Source organism: Hoplias malabaricus, chromosome X2 (genome assembly GCF_029633855.1).
Source record: "Hoplias malabaricus isolate fHopMal1 chromosome X2, fHopMal1.hap1, whole genome shotgun sequence".
In the NCBI taxonomy this organism is placed as follows: Eukaryota; Metazoa; Chordata; class Actinopteri; order Characiformes; family Erythrinidae; genus Hoplias; species Hoplias malabaricus.
The window spans coordinates 26,111,889-26,136,815 of NC_089819.1; the positions used below are offsets into that span (position 1 = coordinate 26,111,889).

General features: G+C 45.4%; 1 protein-coding gene across 6 annotated transcripts in view; it reads right to left on the minus strand.

Annotated features, from left to right (window-relative positions):
• Positions 1–878: 878 nt before the first annotated feature.
• LOC136676339 (piwi-like protein 2) overlaps positions 879–24,927 on the minus strand; it is a 35,365-nt gene continuing 11,316 nt past the window's right edge. For 4 of the 6 annotated variants that reach the window (XM_066653265.1, XM_066653264.1, XM_066653267.1 and 1 more), the window contains 17 exons: positions 23,620–23,737; positions 23,117–23,241; positions 20,039–20,119; positions 19,616–19,729; positions 18,049–18,237; positions 17,721–17,805; positions 16,131–16,223; positions 15,561–15,701; positions 15,364–15,477; positions 13,756–13,944; positions 11,875–11,976; positions 11,255–11,371; positions 9,824–9,912; positions 8,454–8,559; positions 6,099–6,352; positions 5,238–5,345; positions 879–1,200 (listed from right to left, as the gene is read on the minus strand). In XM_066653265.1, the coding sequence (XP_066509362.1) occupies positions 1,044–1,200; positions 5,238–5,345; positions 6,099–6,352; positions 8,454–8,559; positions 9,824–9,912; positions 11,255–11,371; positions 11,875–11,976; positions 13,756–13,944; positions 15,364–15,477; positions 15,561–15,701; positions 16,131–16,223; positions 17,721–17,805; positions 18,049–18,237; positions 19,616–19,729; positions 20,039–20,119; positions 23,117–23,241; positions 23,620–23,737 (2,182 nt within the window). In that variant the 3' untranslated portion in view covers positions 879–1,043. The remainder of the gene's footprint in view (positions 1,201–5,237; positions 5,346–6,098; positions 6,353–8,453; positions 8,560–9,823; positions 9,913–11,254; positions 11,372–11,874; positions 11,977–13,755; positions 13,945–15,363; positions 15,478–15,560; positions 15,702–16,130; positions 16,224–17,720; positions 17,806–18,048; positions 18,238–19,615; positions 19,730–20,038; positions 20,120–23,116; positions 23,242–23,619; positions 23,738–24,927) is intronic. The other 2 variants (XM_066653266.1, XM_066653268.1) reach the window with 2 other exon arrangements.

A 24,927-nucleotide genomic window follows, 5' to 3' on the forward strand; every position in this document is an offset into this window, starting at 1 on the left:
CTTTGATTTCAGTAAGAACCGTGCATTTGTCTACCGCACCGTCCTGGTGTTGTCAGGCGTACAGATGCCTTAATGTGCAGGAGTAGGTGTTTAATCAGTGCAGTGACCGTGGAAGTGTTGACATGAACATGAAATGTCTAAAAAGAGAATAATCACCAGCACAATCAAGAGAAAATAGCTAATCAATTAGAGACTAATAAACTCCTTAAAAATATTTGTGAATCAGCCTACAACGTGAACAAGAAACAGAAATGCAGCCGGTATACAGTCACTTGGCTGTGTGTGTGTGTGTGTGTGTGTGTGTGTGTGAGTGAGAGAGAGAGAGCCCATGCTCATATACCTGTGTAACGATTGCGAGGGACTGAAACGTCCCTGATCCCTGTAGTGTATAGTTTCAGATGATGTGTGTGCAGTGCACGGAGCTGAGCGCGGGAGCAGTTTGAGACGTCTACGTTGGGGACGGAAGCAGGACGAATGCCGATTTTTGGCAGAAGTGGGAGTCGTTCATGGACCACTACTCACCGCACCCTGGAGCTGAGCACAGAAAGCTTCTCTAATGCCGTTAGTGCTGAAACTCCGTCCTCTCGTTCTCCTCAGCGCTGTGCACCTTGGGGCTCTGAGTCGCCGCTCAAGCTCTTCCATGGCTTCAGCCAGGTCCCGCTACTGACACCACTGTGGGTTTGTGGGAAATCAAAGACCGACCGACAAAATAAACATTTTTAACCGATACCTCACTCAGCACATCCTCAACACGACACAGACATTTCACACAGCTCCACACCGTAGGAAACATGGGGAAAGTGGTAGAAATGCTTTGTCGTGAGAGAAAAACGTTTCTAGTCTTAAAAGGTCTTTTATTCTCACACTTTTACAGCAATAAACGAGTAAACGCGCACACGAAGATTTGCTTCCTTTCACAAACATGCTTTAATATTTAGGGGAAAAAAAAAAAGAAAGAAAACACAAGCTTTAAACTCAACTTCACAATGAACCGAACTAAACTGATAACGTTCTTCTTTGTGGAAACATAGATCTGAGGCTCCTCAGAGGAAGTGTAGTTTGTCTGAGAGCTGGATGGCCGGTTCTGAGTGGAGGTACTGACCGGAGAGGAAGGCTAGTTTATGAGCGTATTTACACGGCGCCGGGACACGGACGGTTCCAGGCCAGTTCCAGTACAAATGGCACATCTTAAACGTCAACCTAAAGACAAACAAACACCACACACTGTTACAGTAAACACAGTCATAAACACCATTAAAACAGTCAGCGTTAAATAAACAGATGTACAGTGGCCGAGGCCTTTATTACGAACACCTGTACACCCTGCAGTCGTACAATACTCTAAACAGCCAACAGGTGGCAGAACTGCAGCGTTTAATTCGTGATCGTGTCCAGCACCAGAACATTTTAAATGTTTCTCAGTGACGTGGAGCGTGGTGTGACCGGCTGAGACGAGGTTTTCTGGTTTTTGGGACTTTCCAGATTTGGGACTTTCCAGCACAACAGTCTGTAGTTTCTTTTGAACAGTGCTATCAGGTAAATCCATCCAGGGGGCACCAGACCTGCAGATAACAGCACCGCAGTGTTGAGAGATCAACAGAGATTTCCCCAGAGAGTTCTGAGCTGACAGAACAGCCATGGTAACTCAGATGAACACTGTACTGTTGTGATGAGCAGAGTAGTCTCTCAGATTTCACAACACACTGAACCCGGAGGGGGACGGTTCTCCAGCAGCCCTTTTCCACCAAATGAACTCTGGTTCTTGAACTGGTTCCATTTGGGTTTATAAGACCCTTGGTGCTTTTCAGCGAACCAGCCACGTTTACAACATTTTTAGTGGAAACCGAGGATACGTCACAGAACACGTCATCAACGGGGCAAAAGTGAAGAGACGGCGGAGCGTGTAGACGACCTGTGAACATTCGTGCTGTTGTTATAAACGTTTGTTTTTTAACAAACATAAGTCAGCTTTTGGCGATGAGATGCAGAAGATTACACCGTGCTCTCCTCCTGGGTGTCGCCATAGCTCCTTGCTCCTGTAACTAGGACACGCCCACAGACGTCCTCACAGTTCGAGGTGAAGAACCTATTCCTGTTTTCTGGTTCCAGAACCTATTTTTGTTGGTGGAAATGAACCGAACAGTTCAAAATTAGGTTCACAAACTGGAACAGAGCCCGTTCCACGTTGATGGAAAAGCGACAGACTCTGGTTCTCCGGGAGAGCCAGGTTTTTCGGGAAGAGTCTTGTATTCTTTGGCTCTTAAATGTAGCCAAGCACCACCCACTACTTCATAAGACGAATCTGACCAACCACAGTCTATTTTATTTATTTGGTTTATTATATTTATACCAGTACACAGAGCCAATCAGAAAGCCCCTGACAGAATCCTGACAGTGAAGCCATCACTGAGGGATCAGACTGGCGACTGGTGGGCGGAGCCTCTGTGGCTAAAACTAGAGGAGATACAACAGAAGACGATGGTGGGTTCCACTCCTTTCATCAAATACAAAAAGCTGTGGTGAGGTTAAGGCCCAAATAAACTGAACATCTGGAGACAGAAGAGCACAACCTGGTCTGAGGAACCTCATGAATCCACACACCCAACAACATTGCATGGATTCAATGCAGAAGAATAAATCAGAGTCTACTCTGCAGTAAGGGCCCTTACCTGCTGAGTGCACCTCACCCTGCAATTACACCAACACAACACTAAGGCTGAATATGTAGTGCACAGTGTCGATCTTGAAGCCAATGAAGGTCATTTACAGCACCCTACTGAAATGAAAAGGTGGGGGGGGGATTCCTACCCTCCTCCAAAAGTTACATAGTACAGTTTCTGCAGTGCTGAATCCAGAGAGCAATGACAGAGGCTCTATTCTGCCTATTACGGCTCAGTGGAAGATTCCAATGATGTAATTGTAAGATAAAAACACTACTTTTTTACTTTAGGCTTCAGTCCACTGCCCAAAATTAATGCACTGTGGGCGCAGTCGTATTAGTTTTTGCACTTTGTAGCTTAAATGCGGTGTCAGTAAAGAACCAAACGCAACACTGACACTCTCTGCTGTGTCCCCACCCCTCAGAGTGTTGTTAACCCGGGGGCGTCCACAGTTGTCCCTCATTTTGCTCCACTTCTGCATTCGTTGACACGTGTTTATCCCACTGCGGAACAGCAGCGTCGCTGAGGCACGGTTCTGGGGAAGTGAGCATCAGATTGCGGTGTAGGGTAAAGGTGTACGGTTCCGTCGACATGGTGCCTACATGTTTTTGTGTAGGTTGGACACAGAAGCCTAAATCTGTCCTTACCTGCTGTGAACAGGGCAGGCTGGTGGAGGTGATGTAATGGTGTGGGGGACGTTTTCTGGGCTCACTCTGGGCTGTTAATAACAATCAACACCACACCCTGGATTACTGCTGATGACCATGTGTCAAACTTCACCACCACAAATCACCATCATCTAACAGCTACTTCCAGATGATAGTGCTCCACGTCACAGAGCAAACGGGCTTCATGTGACGAGCGAATGCTGTTCAGAGGTGTTCCCAGTCACCAGATCTGGGCTCAGGGCTGTGTTTCTTTGGGATGCTTTGGAGCAGGAGATTCACAGCATCTGAAAAATCAGCAGGAACTGTGTGATGCAGTCACGTCTTCATGGACATGGATCTCAGAGAAATCCCTGCCACATTTTGTGGATTCATTGCCTGTAAGCCTTCCGGGCTTAAGTTCAGGGCGGCGCTGGGTCCGAAGTCTCACAGTGCTGCTGGAGTTTTTAAACCCTGTGTCCACTCTCTGTCCACTCTGTGAGACACTCCTCCCTCGTTGGTCCACCTTGTAGATGTAAAGTCAGAGACAGTAGCTCATCTGTCGCTGCACAGTGTGTGTCGCTCGTCCTCTAGTCCTTCATCAGTGACACAGGACGCTGTCGGCTGGATGTTTTTGGTCGGTGGACTGTTCTCAGTCCAGACACTGAGGGGTTTAAAAACTCCAGCAGCACTGCTGTGTCTGATCCACTCGCACCAGCACAACACACACTAACACACCACCACCACGTCAGTGTCCGGGACAGTGGAGCTGAGAGAGGGGACTGTAGAACTGCCCCCAACGCCACTGAACTTTGGACCCAGAGAAACAACACCACCTTGTGCTGGAAGAAAGTAGTACACATTGGTAAGGACTTAACACACTCAGTAAAATATCAGAAAGCTGCGCACAAGAATCCCCAACCCTGGCTCCATTAAAGACCGCAACACATTTGCTGCAAATCTAAATTAAACCATTTAAGGCAAATTCCATGATTCTCTCCACAAACACAGTAAATGGTGTGAAGAATGATCCCTTTTAAAGTGTGCAGGAGTGCACCAACACTTATTCACTTTCGACAGATTTCATAAACGTTTATTTTAAAGCGCTGGTGTTTTCTGTGATCCCTTTTCAGCTCAGGTCTTTATCCATTCATCTGCATTCACTCTCAGGACTTATGCCGTGTGCAGGCTTCATGACAACAACAGACAAACGCTCCAAACCCGTCTGAAAACCCAGTTTTCCCGTCGTCACTAAAACTTTAGTGAAGTTTATGGCATCTGCTCGTAGTTCTGCAGTCGTTTGTAATTTCTCATCGTTTTACAGCATTTTTGTCTAAAAATAAACCACAAAAATGCAGAGTCTGTATTTATTATTGACTTCACACTGATGTTCCATTCCACCTTAAACTACGCAGCGCTTACAAACTGTCTCCAGAGTTCCTTTGAAAAGCCCACGGCTCAGGATTTAGCTCTAGCTCCATTTAAGGTGGAACAGACACTTCTTTCAGTCTTAAATGCCAAAACCAAAACCTGTGGATGCATTTAAGGTGGAACGGGCACATTTTTAAAGAATCATATATATATGCCAGAACCTAACTGCTCAATTTAAGGTGGAACGGACTGTACAATGAGGAATCTGAAGGTTCAGATTTAACACCTGCTTCATTTAAGGTGGAATACACAGTTCAGGGTTCAGGATATAACTGCTGGTCAGTTTAAGGTGGAATGGACTATGGAGAATCTAGTGTCAGAACCTAACTCCGGGTCTGAAGTGTGTGTGAGTACTGTTAGCTTGTTGGTTTTCAGCGAGAAAGGGTGGTGTTTCGGCTCAGAATTAGACTTTGGTGAATGTGATATATTCTCTGGTTCTGTTACTGTTCTATAGACGTGAGCGTGAGGTTCTCAGAGTGGAGTGTTCCCCAGAGAGCGGTACCTCTGCAGGTGGTCGGGAGAGAGGTTGGCCGTGTTGTAGACGGAGATGTAGTGCGTGGGGATACCGCAGCCCTGACGGATGGAGTGAGCCATGAGGTAGAAGTCCACCCTGAGGAGAAAAGAAACTGGATTCAATTCAGACTCACTTCACGTGAGGGGTTTATTTTGGAGAAGAGTGTAAACAGGTTCAGTACAGAATCACTGACACATCCAGACCACCAGGTGTCAGTGTAACTCCCTTCAGAACGACTGACTGCTCCTTTAAATTTAGCTCTAATCCTGGTTCTACACTGAATTAAAGTTAGTATTCTGGCTCTAGATAACCGAATATCTCCCTCTCACTGAGGGGTTCTAACTGGTCTTTACTGGTGACTAATCAGTCACTGTTCTAGATAAATGAAAAACAGATTGAACACAGCTCTAGGTTCCATATACGGTTCTACACAACTGAAAAACTGGTGCTCACTGGCCTCTGTTGGCGATTTTAAGGTCAAGCACTGTTCTAAAATGGTTCTAGATAACAGAATACTTGCACCAAACACTTTAAAGTCAAAGGGTTCTCTGCAGTTTATAATTGTCTAATAAAGCACTGTTCTGGAATAGTTCTAGATATGAGAATAACTGGTGAGTACTCTCCAGCCTCAAAGACTAAACAAGAATCTCTATAGACTGGTTCTAGGTAGCTGAATAGCTGTCAGGTTCTCAGCAGTCTCTGCTGGTGACAGTGTGAATAAAAGCTGTTCTAGATTTGTTCTTGATACGTGAGTACCTCTGAGGGTTCTGCCAGTCTGTTGGTGACAGCATGATAGAGAAGTGTTCTAGACTGGTTCTAGATAAGAGAATGACCCTGAGGGGTTCTCACCAGTCTCTGCTGGTGACGGTGTGGTCGAGGATGGTTCCGGGGAACGGCGTACCGAAGCGTTCTCCTCCGTACGAATACAGAGTTGTGTTAATCCTTTTCTGGACCACGATGAAGGCCAGCTTGGGTTCGTAGTTGGGAAAGGTCTCGAAACATTTCAGAACCTGTGGAACCTCATACAGTTCCACGGTTCTCAGCTGACCGTCCGACACGCCGTCGCGGTAAATAACGATCTTCTCCGGGAAGCTGTGGTTCACCTGCGGGGGGCGCGGGGAGGAGGAGAAACATGGATAACAGCTCTGACCTTTAATTCATTTAATTACATGGATATTTCTGGTCCTGAAATCTGATTGGCTGAACTGCTTTGTGGTAAAATACACTATGAACTCACAACCATCCCACAACATCTGAGCTCAGTTTTATTGAGTTCTCCCCGAACAGCGTGAAATCAGGACAGAAACACCACTACACATCGCTCCCTTCAGACATTTCTACTTCCTGCAGCTTGTCCTTTAGAATAAAAGCCCCCTCAGAAAGATGACAAGCATCTGTGCTCTTCAGTTCGCCTAAAAATACCCTGAAAAATCATGAAGAGAATATGTTTCACGGCGCGACTATAGAACTTTAATGCAGTTCAACTTTCACGCTCATTTTGCACTCGCTGCTAATTGACTACAGCATGTGGTGGAAGAATCGTTTACTATTGTTATCATTTTAAATATTTTTATTTATTTAATATTTATAAATATTTCAGGAACTCATGGACATGGAGAATCAGGGTAAACCTGGATGATGTGCTCACAATTTCTCTTGTTTGGAGCGAAAGGATGTCTTTGCCTGAGCTCCTTCTGGTTTCCCTACTCCCAGTCTGTTACAGTCAGATCCCTCACTACACTAAAGAAAATATTCACATGCTCTTATTCTCTGCTGCACTCAACTAAACTAACTGCTTCCCTTTACTGTTTTCTGAGAAAATGGTGGCCCACTGATGGAAGATTGTTTGCTGGATTCTCCTGCAGACCAGACCAGCTGCTCACGTTATTATTATTATTATGTAGCATAATGACACTTCATTGGTGATCATTTAAAATTCAATCTATAGTTTGATCAGAGGAGGATGGGTCCCCTTTGTGAGTCTTGATTCCTCCCAAGGTTTCTTCCTCCAGCCTCGAGGGAGATTTTCCTTGCCACTGTCGCCTTCGGCTTGCTCTCATTGGGCTTTGATTTAAACGTTCTGTTTTGAAACTGTGAAGCTGCTTTGTGACAACGTCAGTTGTAAAAGGCGCTATATAAATAAATTTGATTTGATTTGATAAAGGGCAGCCATGGCCTCATGGGTAGGGAACTGGGCTTGTAACTGGAAGGTTGCCTGTTCGATCCCCAGAGCCGCCAGGTCGTGACTGAAGTGCCCTTGAGCAAGGCACCTAACCCCCAACTGATCCCTGGGCACCGTGGCTAGGGCTGCCCACTGCTCCGGGCACTGCTCACTGGCCCGCTGTGTTTCACTGCAGGGATCGGGTTAAATGCTGAGAACAAATTCCTCTGTGTGCAGCACAGTGGCCAATAAAGTGTTATTCTGTTATATTTGCCAGTTTTATAAAAGCAATAAGCGACTCGAGACTGTGCTAGAGCGATTTTATCACAGGGAAGGATGTTTTAAACGATGCGCCTCATGACGTCCCAAAAACACCCTTCACAGTGATGAAATGTCAATCCAGACATTGATGTAGTAACAGATTCGGGGAGAATTCAGATCAGATTTTGACTGTGCTTTTTAAAGGTTAATTCTACTGAGTCAGGATATCAGAGAGCCTCGGTTGTGATGTCACAACTGCTGTATGGCGTCGGGTCCAAGTGCCTCTAGTCGACCCGAGCAATGTTCTGATTTCAAAACTAAACTGAATGGCCAGCCACGCAGAGATCTCCGTTCTGAGAAGGCTTCTCGGACCGCTCCTGGTGTTTGGATCCGACACCACAGACTGCTCCTGATTCTGATTGGTCAGACTCTTCTAAAGACAGTTCCCAAGCTGTGTGTTGTGGCTGAACACACTCCACCTGCACTGTGGTTTCAACATCAACCATCTTTCAGCATTACGTTCCCTCACAGCGCTCCTCTCCCAAACAGGCGAGGGTCCGACATTCATCACCCCGGTTTAGGCTCTGATTACTGCGTCAGATTCTAAATGTGTTTATATTTACAAGTCACAGCCGAGTTGTTCAGAGACGACACTGGAAATCTGTTTTTGGGCAGTTAAAGGGCAGTTTGCGGAGATTTAACCCAGGACCGATACCTGTTTTACTGCAGTTTACACCGTGTCCGACTCTTCAGTGAACTGTGGTTCTGCAGCTGTGTCTTACCTCGTAGTATTTCTGCAGAGCAGCCAGGAGACACACTCTGAAACCATTAATGATCTCCTCGTTGGGCATCTGGAACGTGACTCTGGAGTACCACTTTGTCAGCAAACTGAGACACACACACACACACAATGTGGACTTTCACACACAATCATTTACCCATTTACCATTGCCCTCTTCACATTAACTCTGTTCTTCTCCCAGTTTAATTATTTCCTGCTCATAGCTCACGTAAACGAGTGGAAAATGTCCTCCCCTGTTTTTGTAAATGGACTGAGATATTAAACCATGACCTGGATGGAATATTTCCCGAATGGTTATTTTACAGGAGAAGGGAAACAATACAATGGGAATGAATGTGTCAGTGAGAAATTCTGGACCATTTCCATTGGCTTAGAGCCTCATTTCTCTCTTAAATCACCCATTCCACGTAAATTAGTCTTTACAATTTAAACCTAAACCTAATGAAGCAGGGTTTAACTCTTCTGCTCCTCAGAGGAACTCAAGACTGGTCCAGGGTCAAGTTCAGAGTCAAGGTTTCTGTTCTCCACCCCCCCCCAAGAGCCACTGACAAATGAGCACATTTATTTGCACTTTCTTTAAAAACATTCTAAAGTCATTCTTTATACGTCTCCTGTTTTAGTTTTTAGTGCTCTGGCTCTCTACTGCACCTCGTTTCTTTTGATCCGTGGTCCTTTACATTTCTCAGGTTTGGGGTGAGTTAATTTATCAATATAAACATCGTTGAGGAAAGGGTTAATCAATAGTCTATCCATTTAACTTACTCTTCCACGTGTAGATCACTGCAGGAGAAGATACAGTGTTGTTATCATTAAGACCTTGCAGATTCTGTTTGTTGATGTAGATCAGGGCCGAACGATTCACAGAGGACCTCTAAACATTGCAATGTTTCTGATGAACGTTGTGATGGCGATTTAAACGGATTATTTTCTATAATCGAAGTTTGGGCCAGTGTTAATAAAAAGATCTGTCTGTAACTGAGCGCTGAGGGTAGAGTCAGTGGGTGTGGTCACACCCACAGCGCAGTGTCCCACCGCCTCTGATTGGTCCACCTCTGAGCCCTGTTTAAAGCCCTCAGAGTGAGTGTTAAAGCTGCAGCTCAGGGAATTGGACACAGCGCTGTTTCAGACTGAGATTTACAAATGAACACGTCCCTCTCTCAGCGCTGATCCCGAGTACGATCCTGTTACAACACCCTCGCTGTAGACCAGCCCCCACCACAGGGAGCTGTCACAGCCCTGATGAACCCCATGTAACTTCCTCACACAGAAAAACTTTAAAGACGTGTGTAAGTGAGATTTCAGCGGTGGGGAGACTTTTACTTTGTTATATTTTAGAGTTCAGAACGTTACCTGTTCAAACTGGCCACGAAGCCCATCACCGACCTGTTCTTCCTACTGACGTCGTGATGAACGTCTACACCGACCACCATCAGCTGTTTCTGTTCCAGACACATCACAGTAAACATCATCAGCGCCTAGGTCAGTCTCACTGAGGCTGCCTTGTTCCTTATTGACCACAGCGTGCCATTTAAACAAAACTCAATCCTTATGATTCAGAGCAAGTCACTCACCTCAGACAGGAACCACACCACACGTCACTCTAACGTTTAGTGACCACTAATGTGTACTGTGTGTAAACGCTAGAGCTGTGCCGTAACGTATCATTCATGGTAACGTTTCATCATCATTTCTAAACCGATATAAAACCCCAACATGGAGCTGACAGTGACATTCGGACTTGTTTACGTTAACGACGTCCTGCAGTTAGCCGTAACACACCACACGCTCTTTACACACGGCGTTTAGACACAGTGAAGTACGGTGGAGAGCGGCTCTGAGGCGGAGCAACCTGCTCCAAAAGGGGAGTGGCTTCAGTCGTGTGGAGGGGGCATGGTCACAGAATATCAGACGTACAATAAACCACGGGAAACACAACTGATCTGTTCCACCTCCTGGAGCAGGGCCAAGAACACCTTGAAACACCGTGCTACTATTTTAGAGCTGTATCACTCACCCCTAATAAACACCAACATTTACATTCAAGTGTCTGCACTTTTGTTCTTATTTTTACCACAATATATTTAACTTTCACTGAGAGACCAACAGTAAACTCTACAAACGCTTGGAACACAATTTTCATTGCTTTTTCTTCTGTAACACTTTTCAACAAGGGTCCATTAATTAACGATTTATAAGACAGTCACAAGCATTACCAAAGGGTTAGAAAATGTCAATTATTCATTAAGTAATAAACAGTGACATTTTAGAAAACACTTTAATGCTATTTCTAGTTTCTATCATGACTTAATGATTAACTGCGACTTTACGTAAAATGTTTATTAATGCTAATATGCTTATAATTATTAATTATAATACCCTTACAGTAAAGTGGTACCTTTCCTTATAACATGTCTCATGCGCTGTTCGAGAGGCTTGTTGTCCAACAGCAGGAGAGTTTCAGGAGTGTTTTAGGACACACTCTAATCTCACAGCACATTAATGATATTTCATGTCAATGTCATTAGAATTAAACCCACTGTATCCACCGTGATCCGCTGTAAGTGCAGTGTTTACATAAAGATCCCGGGTAAACGATAGATTTACGAGACCCTGCAGCTGTGTGGCAGAGGCCACCCCCTGGTTGTATGCTGTGGGCTTTAAAATATTCGGAACATCACTGTTTTACTGTGAACTGACGACAGTAAATGGATTTATTAATATTTGAGTGGGTGAGAGTGTCTCTGTTAAAAGCTGTAGATGTGAATGTAACCGGACTCTGACCAGAGGGACGTTGACGGTCCACAGTTCTCCTCCCAGTTTGCAGTTGATCTGGAGCAGGATCTTCTGAGCGATGCTGCGGAGCTTCTGAGGCTGGGAGATGGTGCGGACGTTTATGGCCTAAAGATGAAAAGAGGAAACGGCTGTAAACGTTCTTCTATCGTTCCCTGATTGTGTGTGAGACAATGCGCTCAGTCAAAGTGAACAGGAAATGGATTGGTTTAAAATGTTGAGTGTTTTTATCTGAAGAGCATCAAAAGAATGAGTGACTCCAAAACTGGGGAACGGCTGGGACACAACCCTAATGTTTTGGTTCTTATTTGATGTTCCTCTTTAAAGCTTTTTTAGCTTAAGGGTCATGGAATTAGAGGGCGCTAAGGTGCCGCCGTCCGAGTGAACCAGTTTATTCTCCACAGAGTGGGTCCCCCACATGGGGGCTGACGTTTACAAACTGGTTTAGTACAGACACACTCACACATCCAGGCCACTAGATGTCAGTGTATTGTCTACTTCATAAAACTAAAAGAAAGCCCTTTCTATGATTACTGTAAAGATGACTGTAAACCGTGTAAACTGGAGTGTGAGGAAATGAGTTTAAAGAAGAGGACTCGGGGTGAAGAGACCTGCGAGGGACAGGGACTCTGGACACAGCAGAGCTTCTTGATGGCGCTGTAGAGGTCGTCTCTGTTCCCCGTCAGGATGCACACCACCAGCTGCAGGTTTGGCTGAGGACACCACACAGAAAACACTGATTATAGACTCATGGCCCAGGGGCGTTCGGTAGAGACATGTCCACAGGGCAAATATAAACAAAACAAAAATTGGAGACTGTCCCAGAGAAAACCAGCTCAGACCTAGTGCTGGGAGATAACACGATCTCGATTTGTTTGGTGAATCATTTTTGCTCCATAGCGTCGGTGCTACGCTAGTTCAGCAGTGTATTCTACACTGGCACAGAGCTCAGCTGATGGAGGGGGAAAATAAACGGCATATAGTACATTTTGGATGCTTTCTGTTGCTTTCAAGCAGTTGTTTGAAGCTCATATGGATGGCTCCGTTGCTCCAAAGTAGTCTGTGTCTTTGCTAAACAAATGAATACCACAGTTCACAAATGATTCAGCTGTTCTCACTGATGGGATGGGGTCTAATGGGTCGTTATCTCTGACGGACTCAGAAGGACTGCTGCTCCTTTGTTGTTGCTTGAATGAAGTCAGTGTTTCTTTGGCACATATTAAGCTGGGGTTACACTACACCACTTTTAGACAGATTCTAAATATTTTTGCTTCAAAACCAAGTTCCAGTCGCAGCATATCAAATGCTTGATTTTTTTTTTTACCTATTCTCAGTGTAAACTCTCCACATGCTGTTACAGCCTTTATTCCATCTGAATTTTCCATTAGGGCCATTTCCAACACAGCGATGGTGTCGGTGCGCTCTGTAGCTGATACTGTGATTAAGTGTCAGTATCGGTGCAGCACTAGTCGTGACACAGTTTGAATTCTGAGGTGGAAATACAGCGCAGGGTACGCAGCTCGGCGTAGGTTTGACGATTCGAATGTGGACCTGTTTACTGCGTCCTGTTAGTCATCTTTTTATTTCTAAATTTAACAGCAGCTGGTGTAAAACTGAGAGAAACCCTGGGGTTGTTGAGTGTCGGTGTGGCTCCACTGACGCTGCCCAAAGTCACAAACACTTTCTATGGAATTAAAATAAATAACTGACCAAATAATAATCAATAATGAAATTTGTTGCCAACTAATTTTCATAATTAATTTCTACTTGTTTTATCAATTAAAGAAATGCATTTTAACTGGTGGTTACTCATCGTTCCAAAACAAGAGGCATGTTTCAGTCTGAAACTGAAGACACATTCATATGATAAAGTCCTGCTGATCCGCCGCTCTTCGGAACCAGTCTCTTTGTTTTGTCTGTTCTCTGTCATAACTCATTTGCATTAAGCTCAAAGTTGCCTGCTCTGGGAAGGCTTAAAAACATGGAGGGTAGGTGAATTGGCTTCTGTCTAATAACTGTCCTGCTGTGAATGAGTGTGTATGTGAATGAATGTCTGTATGTGTGAGTGAATTTGTGTGTGCCCAGATATGGATTGGCGCTCTGTCCTGGGTGAAACCCTAGTGCCCGATACAGTCCTCCAGGTGGACGGTCGTTCCTGGTCGAGAGTACGCTGTGCGCGTTTGGCTGCCGCTTCTCACCAGTGTGTGTGTGGTTTGAGTGTTCTGAGCAGTGTGGATTGTAAAGCGTCCTTGGGTATCTAGAAAGGCGCTATATAAGTGTAACGATAGAATAGAATAGAATAGCTTAACACTAGTTACTGGAACACTGCTGTGAGGATCTGATGGCATTCTGCCACAAACTTCAGTGAGGTCATGTTGAAAATAAATAAATAAAACAAACATATCTACAAACAGCAGTAGCCTCCTCAGAGTCCGAGTTAATCCCTGTTCACAGAAGAAATCAACCCCACCGCTTAACCCTCGGGGCCTGACCTCGCTGGTGAGCTGAGAGTGGATGCTCTTGATGTAGGTCTCTGTCCTGTCGTCCCGGAGCTCCACTCTGATTGGTCGGTGCAGCGTGATGCCCATGGGTCCTGCCACCTTCCCGAAAGTGGCCACCAGCTCCTCGGCCGCTTCGGCGGCTCTGCGAGGGTAAAACATGGCCCAGCAGTACAGAGGGATCTGAGGGACGCAGAGATCAGGGAAAACACATCAAACTGTGCCTCTGCTCCAGGGAGAGGCACCGCAGCTCGATTTCTGGAGAAAGTTTGGAAATCCATTAGTAAATGAGGACCACAGATGAGCTTTAATACAGTTACAATAATTTATCCAGCAGTTTTGTTCAGTTTCAATGATGATGCGCAATTTACACTGTCATGAAAACAGAGACAGCCATGGAACCTTTAAGTTGCTTCAGGATACAAGAGCACCACATGAGCTTCTGTTTGTTGGTACCGAGTCCGCCGGTTCTGCCTCTTCAGATCGTCTACACTCTGTCTACACATCATCTGTGTCTCTTCTGATTCTTCTCTCAGCTTTGTCCCACATGTCAAATCACTAGGTCTGCATTTGTCCATCAGCGTGGTACAGACAGAGTCTACTTTCCTGTAAAGACGCTCAGATACTGGTGCTTTCATTACTTCACAGTTAAATTACTACAATTCTCTGTTCTATGGCTTACGTTCTAATACACTCTGCCCTCTTTAGTACATTCAGAACTCCACGACCAAAGTCTTGACACACTCTAAGAAATCTTCCCGTAACACGCCTGTCCTCCACCAGCTTCACTGGCTCCCGGTTACTGAATGCATCAAATACAAAATCCTGCTGTTGACATTTAAGGCCTTGCATGACCTTGCTCCCTCCTACTGTCCACACATCTACACACACACCCCACTGTGTGAACTCACATCTGATCATTCTGGCCTTCTTCTGACAATCACTAGATACAGGCTCTCCTCAATGGAGGATGGCAGGTGCTTCAGCATCGCTGCCGCCACACTTTGGAAGTCATTACACACAGCTTTCTCTCTCTCTCTCTCTCTCTCTCTAAATGTCTTCTCATTGTAAAGCATCCTGGGGTGTGTGAAAAGTGCTGTATAATTGTAACTTACTATTATTATTATTAGCTCTGAGACCTGTCAATCACCAGGAAACACAGAGCTCCAGCACAAACTCGCCGCTTGTAAAATCTCTGAAGTTACAGCAGCGTTCACATTAGTTTTTATCCGACTCTCAGCAGCCGCTCGTAACATTCCCCTGAGGGGTTTCTGAAGAGGGTCAGACGCTCCTTGGGTCGGTGTCTGATGAAAATCTCCAGAGAAATCTGAACATGCAACAACTGCTCTGTGAGAACTGGGGGCGGAGCCGTGTTCAGTCCAAACAACAATAACAAGCCACACACCGAGTAAACAGCGCCCGACTTTACCACCGCGCTGTTGTGGATTTCAAAGCTTACAGTTCCTGTTAGAGACAGGGTTTTGTGGCGTCACCGGCTCCATTTCACTGTGCTAGTGGAAGAGAGACCAGCTTTAAGCGAGCCGTGCCGGACTCATGCGGTGGAAAAGCACCATTGGTGATTCTGAGTTAACGGATACTCACGGTGCTGATAGACGGGTCTCGGACCACCTCTCTGGACCAGTCGACCGACGTAGACGTCACGAAGGAAGCAGACTGTAAACAAATAGTCTCCATGGGCAGAGTCCTTCCCTGGGTCTATACATAGACAACATACCATAATATACACACAGCATACACACCATCTCAAACTGAGTGTGTGCGTGTGTGTGTGTTCTCACCACCAGGATCTCTGAGCTGATGTGGAGGCCCCAGCGAGAGAGTTCAGTCAGAGCCTCAGAGCTGCTGCTGATATTCTGGAGAAGCTGCTTAATGGAGAGTGTGTGCTGCTCCGCACTGACGTTAATGTGCATGGTCAGGTCCTGACAGAGACGACAACACACACACGGCATCAAAAAGATCCTCTCAGAAACAAAACACACAATGGGCATTATTGCAAACACGCTCACATTAAAGTACATCATCCAGTCCTTTACATAGACTAAACACACACACAGAGTCAGGCTGATGTGCACAGTCCAGTCCTGAAGACAGACAGACAGTAAAAACACAGTAAATCACTGCTCGTGTTGAGGACTCTCAGCAGAACTGTCTGGACTCCGTTCACCTGCGAGAGCTTCCAGAACCCAGCTGGAGGAGAAAACAGAACCTGCGCCGTAACATAGACATGGCCCTAACTATTAATTAGATTTCCTTCCCCCGGTGTCCTAAACTCTGTTAAATAAACTGTAACAACTTCATCAGAACCAGGCCAGTCCTGCTCTGTAACCAGTGAGTGGAGGTCTGGTTACCTTCATGGCCCTGAAGTCCTTCCTCATTTTCTCAGGGATTCCAGTCATGAAGGACAACTCCGGGAGCAGCAGGATCTCTCCTGTTATCACCTGCTGTAGAACAACACCAAACGGTTACTACGTCACGATTAGACCCCTTCGCCCTCTGTGGAGTTCCCCTCCAGGAGCTGCTCCGTCCGGATCGGCCACGCCACCGTAACCATCCCTCCTCCCCTGGGAACATCACACACTGAAACACCTACTGCTCTTCACCAAACTCAGAGCTTTTACTCCTGTCCCGTATGGACCCAAACCTCCAGGACTGTCCTTTCTTTGGCTGCTGACGGAGAGAACAGACTGGTCTCACACCCCCAAGATTGACTCCTAACCTCGTCAAAATCTACACTCCTTCAGTGCAATATCCATCAATCTTTTTGTTTTTTAGTATAAAACTCTTTACAACAAAGTGCAGTTCTCAGCATTCGTTCTTCAAAGTGTCTCCCTCGTAAAACGTAATCTGTTCTGTGAAACATGCTCCAGATTCTGTCTTCCCTGTCATTTACTGCCTGTTTATTACATTTTCTAACTATTAAAGACAAATGTAGTCATTTCTTTCTTCTTTAATGGCATTTTATGTTTAAACTCTGCTGTGGGGTTGGACAATAAATAAACATCACAATATAACATCTAGTCACATTACTTACAGCGCCTGTCACTGACTGACGGTCATTAAAGGGCGCAGTCGTCAGTTCGGCGTTTCTAAACTAACTTTAATATTAAAACTGAAAGTCAGAGGTTGTTGCTGGACGCTGATGTCCTGTTGCTTTCATTTATTTGCAGTTGTTCTGTGGCTTTTATGTTGTTCGCATTGATATCAGAATTGTATCGTATTGAACGCAGTTAAGGAACATATCGTGATATAAATTTTGACCGTATCGTCCAGCCCTAATCTGCTTAATCATCTACGGCCTGCTTCAGTGACAACACGTCAAGCTCGAACAGTGAGAGTAAAGATCTCTCTAACGTTACAGATGTCCACCCCCCGGGGAAACTCCTCTGAATGTAAACGCTGGCGAAACGTTAGGAGTGAGACTACTCCACTCAAAACACGAGCTGCTGAGAGCACGAGAAACAGTCTGATCTCTGAACTAAAACAGATTTATTCTCTGTAAATAAGATGAAAAAGCAGTGGGAATAACATGTGTATAACAACAGTGAGGATATGTTTATTATTAAAAGATTAATGTGGGGTAAACAGGGCGATAAATCAGATGGTATAAGGTCTACATTATAAACAGTTGCTAATTGTTCAGTATAAAAAGTTTATAAATGGTAAGCACAGTTTTAGTGTTATTACTAAAGGACTGCTCCGCCCGTGGCCACCAGGAGGCGGTGTGGTGTAAGAAGTAGATCTGAAACAGAGACTCTGCTCTGGCTTCAGACGCTTTTTATTCTCAGAACTCTCAACCGAGCAGCGCTTCAGAAACTGCTTTAAACAACAACTACAAAGACAGGTGAGACAGTGTGGTGAAGACAGGCGAAGGAGGAGAGCTAGGCGAGACTAGGCGAAGGAGGAGAGTTAGGTGAGACGGGCGAGCAGAAGGTCCCCACCTTGCCCCCGGGTTTGGATGTCTCTTTGGGCCGGTGGATGAGCATGGGCTGGTCCATCTCTTTAACATGGATGCCATAGTTCTTCCTGTAATACACACACACACACACATAACACACAGGAGCGAGACCACTCCCACTAGCACAACACACCACGTCAGTGTCACTGCAGCGCTGAGAATGATCCACCACCACATCAGACCTGCTCTGTGGGGGTCCTGAGCGCTGAAGAACAGGGGGAAAGTGGATAACTGTAGATTGGTTTGGTCAGAGCATCTGAAAGAGTGGAACGTATGAATAGGCAGGTCTGTCTGTGTGTGTGTGTTTGGACCTGTAGTAGTCGATGAAGGTGGTATGGGACCCGTCGGTCAAGCAGAAGGTGTCTCGGGGGGACTTGCTCCACTCGATGTCGTCGATGCGGTAAGTGCGGTTGTTGTAGCGAGTGATGACAATGGAGCCGACCAGCTCCTTAGTGCATTCATCCTGGAAACTCTCCCGACTCTGCTGGTAGATCACGTTCCTACACACACAGACAGGGAGAACACACCACACTCCTCACAGTTACCTGGAGGAAACCCACGCAGACACAGGGAGAACACACCACCCTCCTCAGACAGTCACCCGGAGGAAACCCACACAGACACAGAGAGAACACACCACACTCCTCACAGACAGTCACCCGGAGCAGGACTCGAACCCACAGCCTCCAGGACCCTGGAGCTGTGAGAGAGACACTACCTGCTGCACAAACGTGTCAGAATGAGGGTGGTATTTGTGTGTGGTCTGTGTCTGAACAACACAAAATATGCTGATATATGTTCATTAAATACAACCACAGGGAGGGGGCGCTGTGGGTTTAAACGAGCGGGTAGGTAGTCTTTAAAATAATTCTGTTAAATCAAAGAACACTCATTAGAGAAGAGTACTACATAGATATACCTCTGACCAGCGCTCTCTCTCCACACCCATTACAACTGCCTGAGTATCAGCCAATCAAAAACCACACTCACAAGAGGTCATTTCTGATTGGAGGGCTTGACTGCCACTCAGGATACTCCTAATTATTGCCACAGAGGCCAGGGATGGAACTCTGAAAACGCCGTAGACCTGTACATTAATTACAATAATAGATTAATGAGTTTTATTGAGTCGCCAGCGGTGTAGAGTTATTTATTGTATTTGGCCTCGTGTTCACCTTGTTTTAATGAGTCAACAACAGTTAATGCGCTAAAAATAATGAACAAATAACGTAAAAGCTGCCCTGTTGTGGCCGTTCAGAAGCCATTTTCCGCAAACGACCAGGCTTCACGCTACAGAACCTCGCTCGCTGTGCCTCTAAATGCCACAGAACCGACTAGTTTCAATTCGTTTTCAAACTTTTCTGTTCCTCCAGCACCAGCCTCTGGACTCCTCTTGCGCAGCGCACACACTCCCAAAACCCTTCACTCGACTGGGTTCTGACAGAGATGAGGCAGACAGTGTGCGTATCTATCACTGCCGTCAAGCAATTAATAATTACAAATTAATAAATAACACAAACAAATGTTAATAACGATTACTAATGAATATTAAAATGTAAATTAGCACTAGAACTTTTATATGTGGGAGGGAGATATTAATGACAAACCTGAGACTACTATTAATTAATACATTTATATTTCAGCATAGTTTATGATTCTTATATTAGAATCTCTTTTACTGATTGACAGTTTGAGAGAGAGAGAGAGAGAGAGTTAATTTAATTCATGTTTCAGCATTAATAAAAGGTAATCTACCGTCTGAACTCGACGGGAGTGATATGTTTAAAAAACATCAATAAAAAAAAAACCTCCAACACCTCCTTAGAATCTGTACAAAACCAGAGCACACAGAGAAAACTGAACAACGCAGACACTCACATGACGTCTAGAACCGAGTCGTTGCGCAGAACCTTGTGTGTGACGTCCACCCCGAGGTACAGTCCTCCGTCTGTGTGTTTGATACAGGTGGAGTAACCTGGCCACACCTGTATCCTGAAAAACAGACACACACCTGCGTTCACAGCCAGACCAGAACTCTCTGAAAACAAAGAGCCGTGATTCAGACCAACATTTTAACTCCATCCTGATCAAATCAGCGCCTTTCATAAAAACTATTTAAACGCTTGATACTTTAATCTGTAATACACTTTAGAAAGTGATTTCCTTTCTCCCATTAATCATAACTCACAGGAAATGAAGAACCAGGTTTAACAGCTTCTCTGACACACCCAGGCCAGGAGGTGTCAGTGTAGAGGCTGTTTCAGAGCGTGAAAAGTCGGAAGCGGAGAACGAGGTAAATACCTGTGCTTCCCGAGGATGACGGCACTGTTTGGATCGTAGTGATTCCTTCCCACCAGCTTCAGCCCCAAGATCTTCATCACTCTGTGTGAGAGAGAGAGAGAGAGAGAGAGAGAGACAGAGGCAGACAGACAGACGGAGACAGAGAGACAGTTACTTGCCAGCTGAGTAGGTACTAAATGTGAGGTGTAAACCCTGCAGAGCTCTGATTGGCCAGAGACCTGTCAATCACCAGGAAACACAGAGCTCCAGCTCAAACTAACCGCTTGTAAAATCTCTGAAGTTACAGCAGTGTTCACATTAGTTTTTATCCGACTCTCAGCAGCAGCTCGTAACTTTACCTTGAAGAGTTGAAGAGGTGTGTGTGCTCCTGAGCTGGTGGCCAACGGAAATTTCCAACGAAAGCCAAACGTGCAGCAAGTAAAACTGATCTGAGAACAGGGGGCGTAGCCATGTTCAGTCCAAAACCCAACAACATGCCACACAACGAGTAAACATCGCATGATTTTAGGGATTTTTCGAGGTTGTTGTGGACTTCAAAGTCAGATATTCTTGTTAGACACAGGGTTTTGTGATGTCACCGGCTCCATTTCGTGGGGGAGCTGTGGGAGTGGAAAACAGACCAGGTTTAAGCGAGCCGAGTCGGACCCATGCAGTGGAAAAGCACCAAGAGAGTCCTCCAACCACTTGGAGCTGAGTTACAGGGTGCAGTTGTTAAACCTCCCCCTAAAAAACGGGACAACCTTCAAGACCGATACTTCATCAGAACCCAAATAAAACAGAGCAGCGCTTCATTCCCAGGCGACTAGCGCCGCTCTGTAGCAGCTCTGCACCAGTCTGCAGTGATATCAGAGGAGCTGCTGGACTTTAGTTACATTTAGAGCCTCATTCTCCTTCAGAAGAGTTCCACAATCAGAGATTACCCCCCTCTCCTCACTCTTCTGTGACATGGAGCTCAGCTCAGATTCTCATTCTGCAGAGTTCTGTTCACACTTTATAATGTTGCAGTAGCCTTAGGAACTAGAGAGTAATTGCTTTGGAACTAAATTTACAGCTAACTCCAGGAATCCTCAGCTGCTCCTCGTGCTGTTTTCTGCTCGTTCTGAAATAAAAGGTCATAATCCACTGAAACTACATTAAATTAAACAGTATCATCACCCGTGTATTATCTAAAAGGAGAAAATACTGACAGCTGTGGGTTTCTTTGGGCGCTGCGCAGCATCTGAGCAAAGGATTTTCCATGAGTCTGTCCCGACGTCACCTTTTACTTGCCCAGGGCATTCGTGCAATCGTTACTGCCGGACCCTGCTTTTCAATGTGGCTCAGATCTTTACGCTCGTCCGTGTGTGTGTTTTGGGGTGTGTGTGTGTTTAATAATCTTTTCTAAGCCTCACACGTATATTGTCAGCACTGAATAACCGCTCACATCACACAAGAATGACATAAGTTGTGGTTTTGTTACAGTATTGTCCCCAGCCATCAATGGTCATCATATATCCCTGCCACCTCTCCCTCCTCAGCACAAAGCTGTGTCAGTCTTGGCCTTGGAGAAATAAAGAGAGAGAAACTAGAGAAAAGAGAGCGAGCTTCCAATTCCCTCAAAGAATATAAAAGCAGCGCGGAGTCGTGTTTGCGAGGGCGACGGAGCAGCTTCAGCAACTGAAACTGGGCCAAAAAACTCAACATAAAACCCTGCGAACTCCTGAAAGCAGCAGCACCGTCATCTCTCTCTCCCAGGGGTTTAACTCCATCCTAATGCCGTCACCATGGAAACACGCAACTCCGCAACACAACCGCGGAGCTCATCCTTCACCGCCACGGAGCGAAAAACACACAGCCCCAGCTACACACCAACAACACACTCCAACACTGGGCCTTAAGCACTCACACTCTCACACACATGAACTCACGTGCACTATGACACAGGGCATCCTTCTGAAAATGTAGCCTGAACACACGAAACATTTAAAGTGTGTGTGTGTATATACATATATGTGTGTTGTGTCATGAAAACATTCAGGGCATCACCACCTCAAGTGTTTAAAGAAGCAGAAAGAAGTAAAAGATTAAGAAGAGTTTAAAATAATAAATGAATGAATAAATGAACACTCCCAGGTGCTGAAGTGTAAACACACTGCACTTAACCCAGTAGAGGCTTGTAACAGTGGGAAAGCTACAACCGTTTCAGTTTCACACGTTCATTCATTCGTTGTTTGTCCAGTTGACGGAGGCGCTGGGTCCGGAGCCGACCCGGAATCACTGTGAGCACGGCAGGAACAGATCGGTGCGTGGGAGGATTAATTGGCCGTGTTTATTTAAGAGCAGCAGCCTGATCTACGGCTTTGGATTCAATTAAAAAAACAGCGCTCTCGCAAACGGGGAAACATTTCCCTTTAGAAAAATACACAGAGTGAAGTATAACCCAGTGGGTTCTCCCTGTGCGCGAGGGAAGTTCTCTGTGCTCGTGATCTCACAGGGGGCGCCATTCCAGACAAAATACATCCCCAACACAGAGGGAACAGGAGACTTTAACATATTCAATATATATTTAACACACACAAGCACGAGAATATCTCAGGTTCACGCAGTCGTCAAACAAATCGAGATCGTTTTATCGCCCAGGACTCTTCACAGACACAAAACTCAGAGCACAGCGCCCCCTTCCTTCACAATATGGACCAAAACCACCACGTGGAAAGCACCATGAATTTTTTATATTTCTGAAGCAGTGCTTCCTTCTTATCGTTTATCCTCAGGTTTTGCCGAATATTCTCCCCGTTACCCATCGCCTCACGCTGAGACATGTGACAATGACCAACGTGTTCACACAGCTCTGACCAGCTCAATGCTCCAGAGGAGAACACACACTGTCCAGATCTGTCACATCAGCAGCATTAGCACAGAGACTGGAGACAAAAAAGGCCAGATTTCTGAGTGGCTCTTCTTACAAGAGGTAGGACCTTCTTAAACAGTTTTCCCTATTCATCTGTCAAACTATGGCAGGCTCCTCCCCCTTTATTAAAAGCCAGGATAAATCCAGCCAATCAACCCCCTCCCAGTGCTGTGATGATGAACACCGACCTGCGCAGGACCACGTTATAGAACGGGATACACAGGTCCGAGTGGGGGGGCAGGATTTTGGTCATTTGGACTTTAACGTCGATTTTCTGATTATCCGTCCTCCTCTCGGACTTCAGGTGGATGACCTGGAAAACACACACCCACACACAAAACAAAGAAAAGAGTTAATTAATAAATATAAATAAGGCCATGGCCCATGGTATGGAGGGTCACTGCAGGGACAGGGAAATTAAATAACTTCTGCACAAAGACTCCACCCCAGATCTTGGGATAAGTGCATCACGAGGAGAGAATTTTTTTTTTTTAAATATAAATAAAAACAGAGTGTAAAATACGTCCCTTACAAACGCAGTTTTAATTTTACACTGCATTATTATTTATTCCTTTGCAGCTGAAACACAGCAAATTAAACAGCAAGTACAACCGTCTACTGAAAAGGCCTATGAAAATATCATTAGCTTCCAATGCTGTGCAGACACACTCTCTCACACACACACACTCACCTGGTCGAGCTGTTTCGGGAGATAGAGGATGGAGCCGTCGAAGGCCACCACTTCCCCAGTGACAGAGCGATGGTCCTTCATCATCCCAAACCGCATACTCATGGACTCCACGTTCGGACTGAACACCACCATCAACAGCAACGTCATTAATAACGTCAACACCATTAACATAATCACCATCATTAATAACATCAACTATGCCACCAAGAGCCCAGTTACCCACTGGAATATCAGTGACATAAATTACATCTGACACCAGCCCCCATATTACAACCCGTTCTTAAGTGTGACGCCGCGTATGACGTTCTGCGTTTCTGGCTCCAATCGCGCCTTAGTTCCCATGTGATACACTCATCAGACGTGCATTTACTGCTGGAATAAAGCTGAATGTCTGAGTCAGTTCTGTGATCTTCAGGAGTTCAGAAAGAGGAGTGAATAAAACGTAAAAAGAAGCAAACGTGCCTTTGGCAGCACTCTGCACATTCACAGCTCATTCTGATGTGCGAGAGACTGTGCCGCTCCGTCTCCGGGAGTCAGCCGTGCAGGAGTCTAACACACTTAACATACTGAACGACACAGGAACACCACACCTCTGATACTTACCGCTGATAATAAGGGCTCTCTAATCAAACAACGTGACTCAGCGGAAAGTAATAAATGTTCAGTTAAGCTTTTTTCTTCCTGTTAAACCCATTATAAGGAAACAGCTTAAATTTATTTCCATTTGAGTCAGAGGTCCATTGTTTCAGTCATTATCACTTAGAGAAGGTTGGTGTTTCCTGGGTGTTTTTTAAACCCTCTTTATAATGGGTTTAAAAAGGGAAGTGTAAAAGCTTAACATAAAACTTCCATTTGTCACAGGTTCATTGTTTCAGCAGCTGACATCACGTACAATCAGTAGCTGACAGACGTTTGGAGTTCCTAGGTGTCGTTTTAGTTCATTAATCCGTGCTGAGCTTTTTAGACTTTCCCAGCTGTGCACAGAGTACACGAGTGAACCAGAGCTTCACGGAGGTGGTCTGGTCTAAATCCAGGTATAAATCTGACAAAATGAACTGTAGCTTCTCCACGCTTCGTTGTGAGTAGGTTACTGTAGTGTGATTTAGGCTTCATTCAGGATCATGTTGACGAGGCTGAATACAGGTGGACAGCTGAGGGAGCAGTTGTTTCCTATTACGACCATTAATTTTGACACCTAGTGGCCTGGATGTGTCAGAGATTCTGTGCTAATTCGTGTGTTTTACCACGGCAGCCCCCATGTGGGGGACCCACTCTATGGAGGATAAAAAGGCTCCTTCAGGGACGACT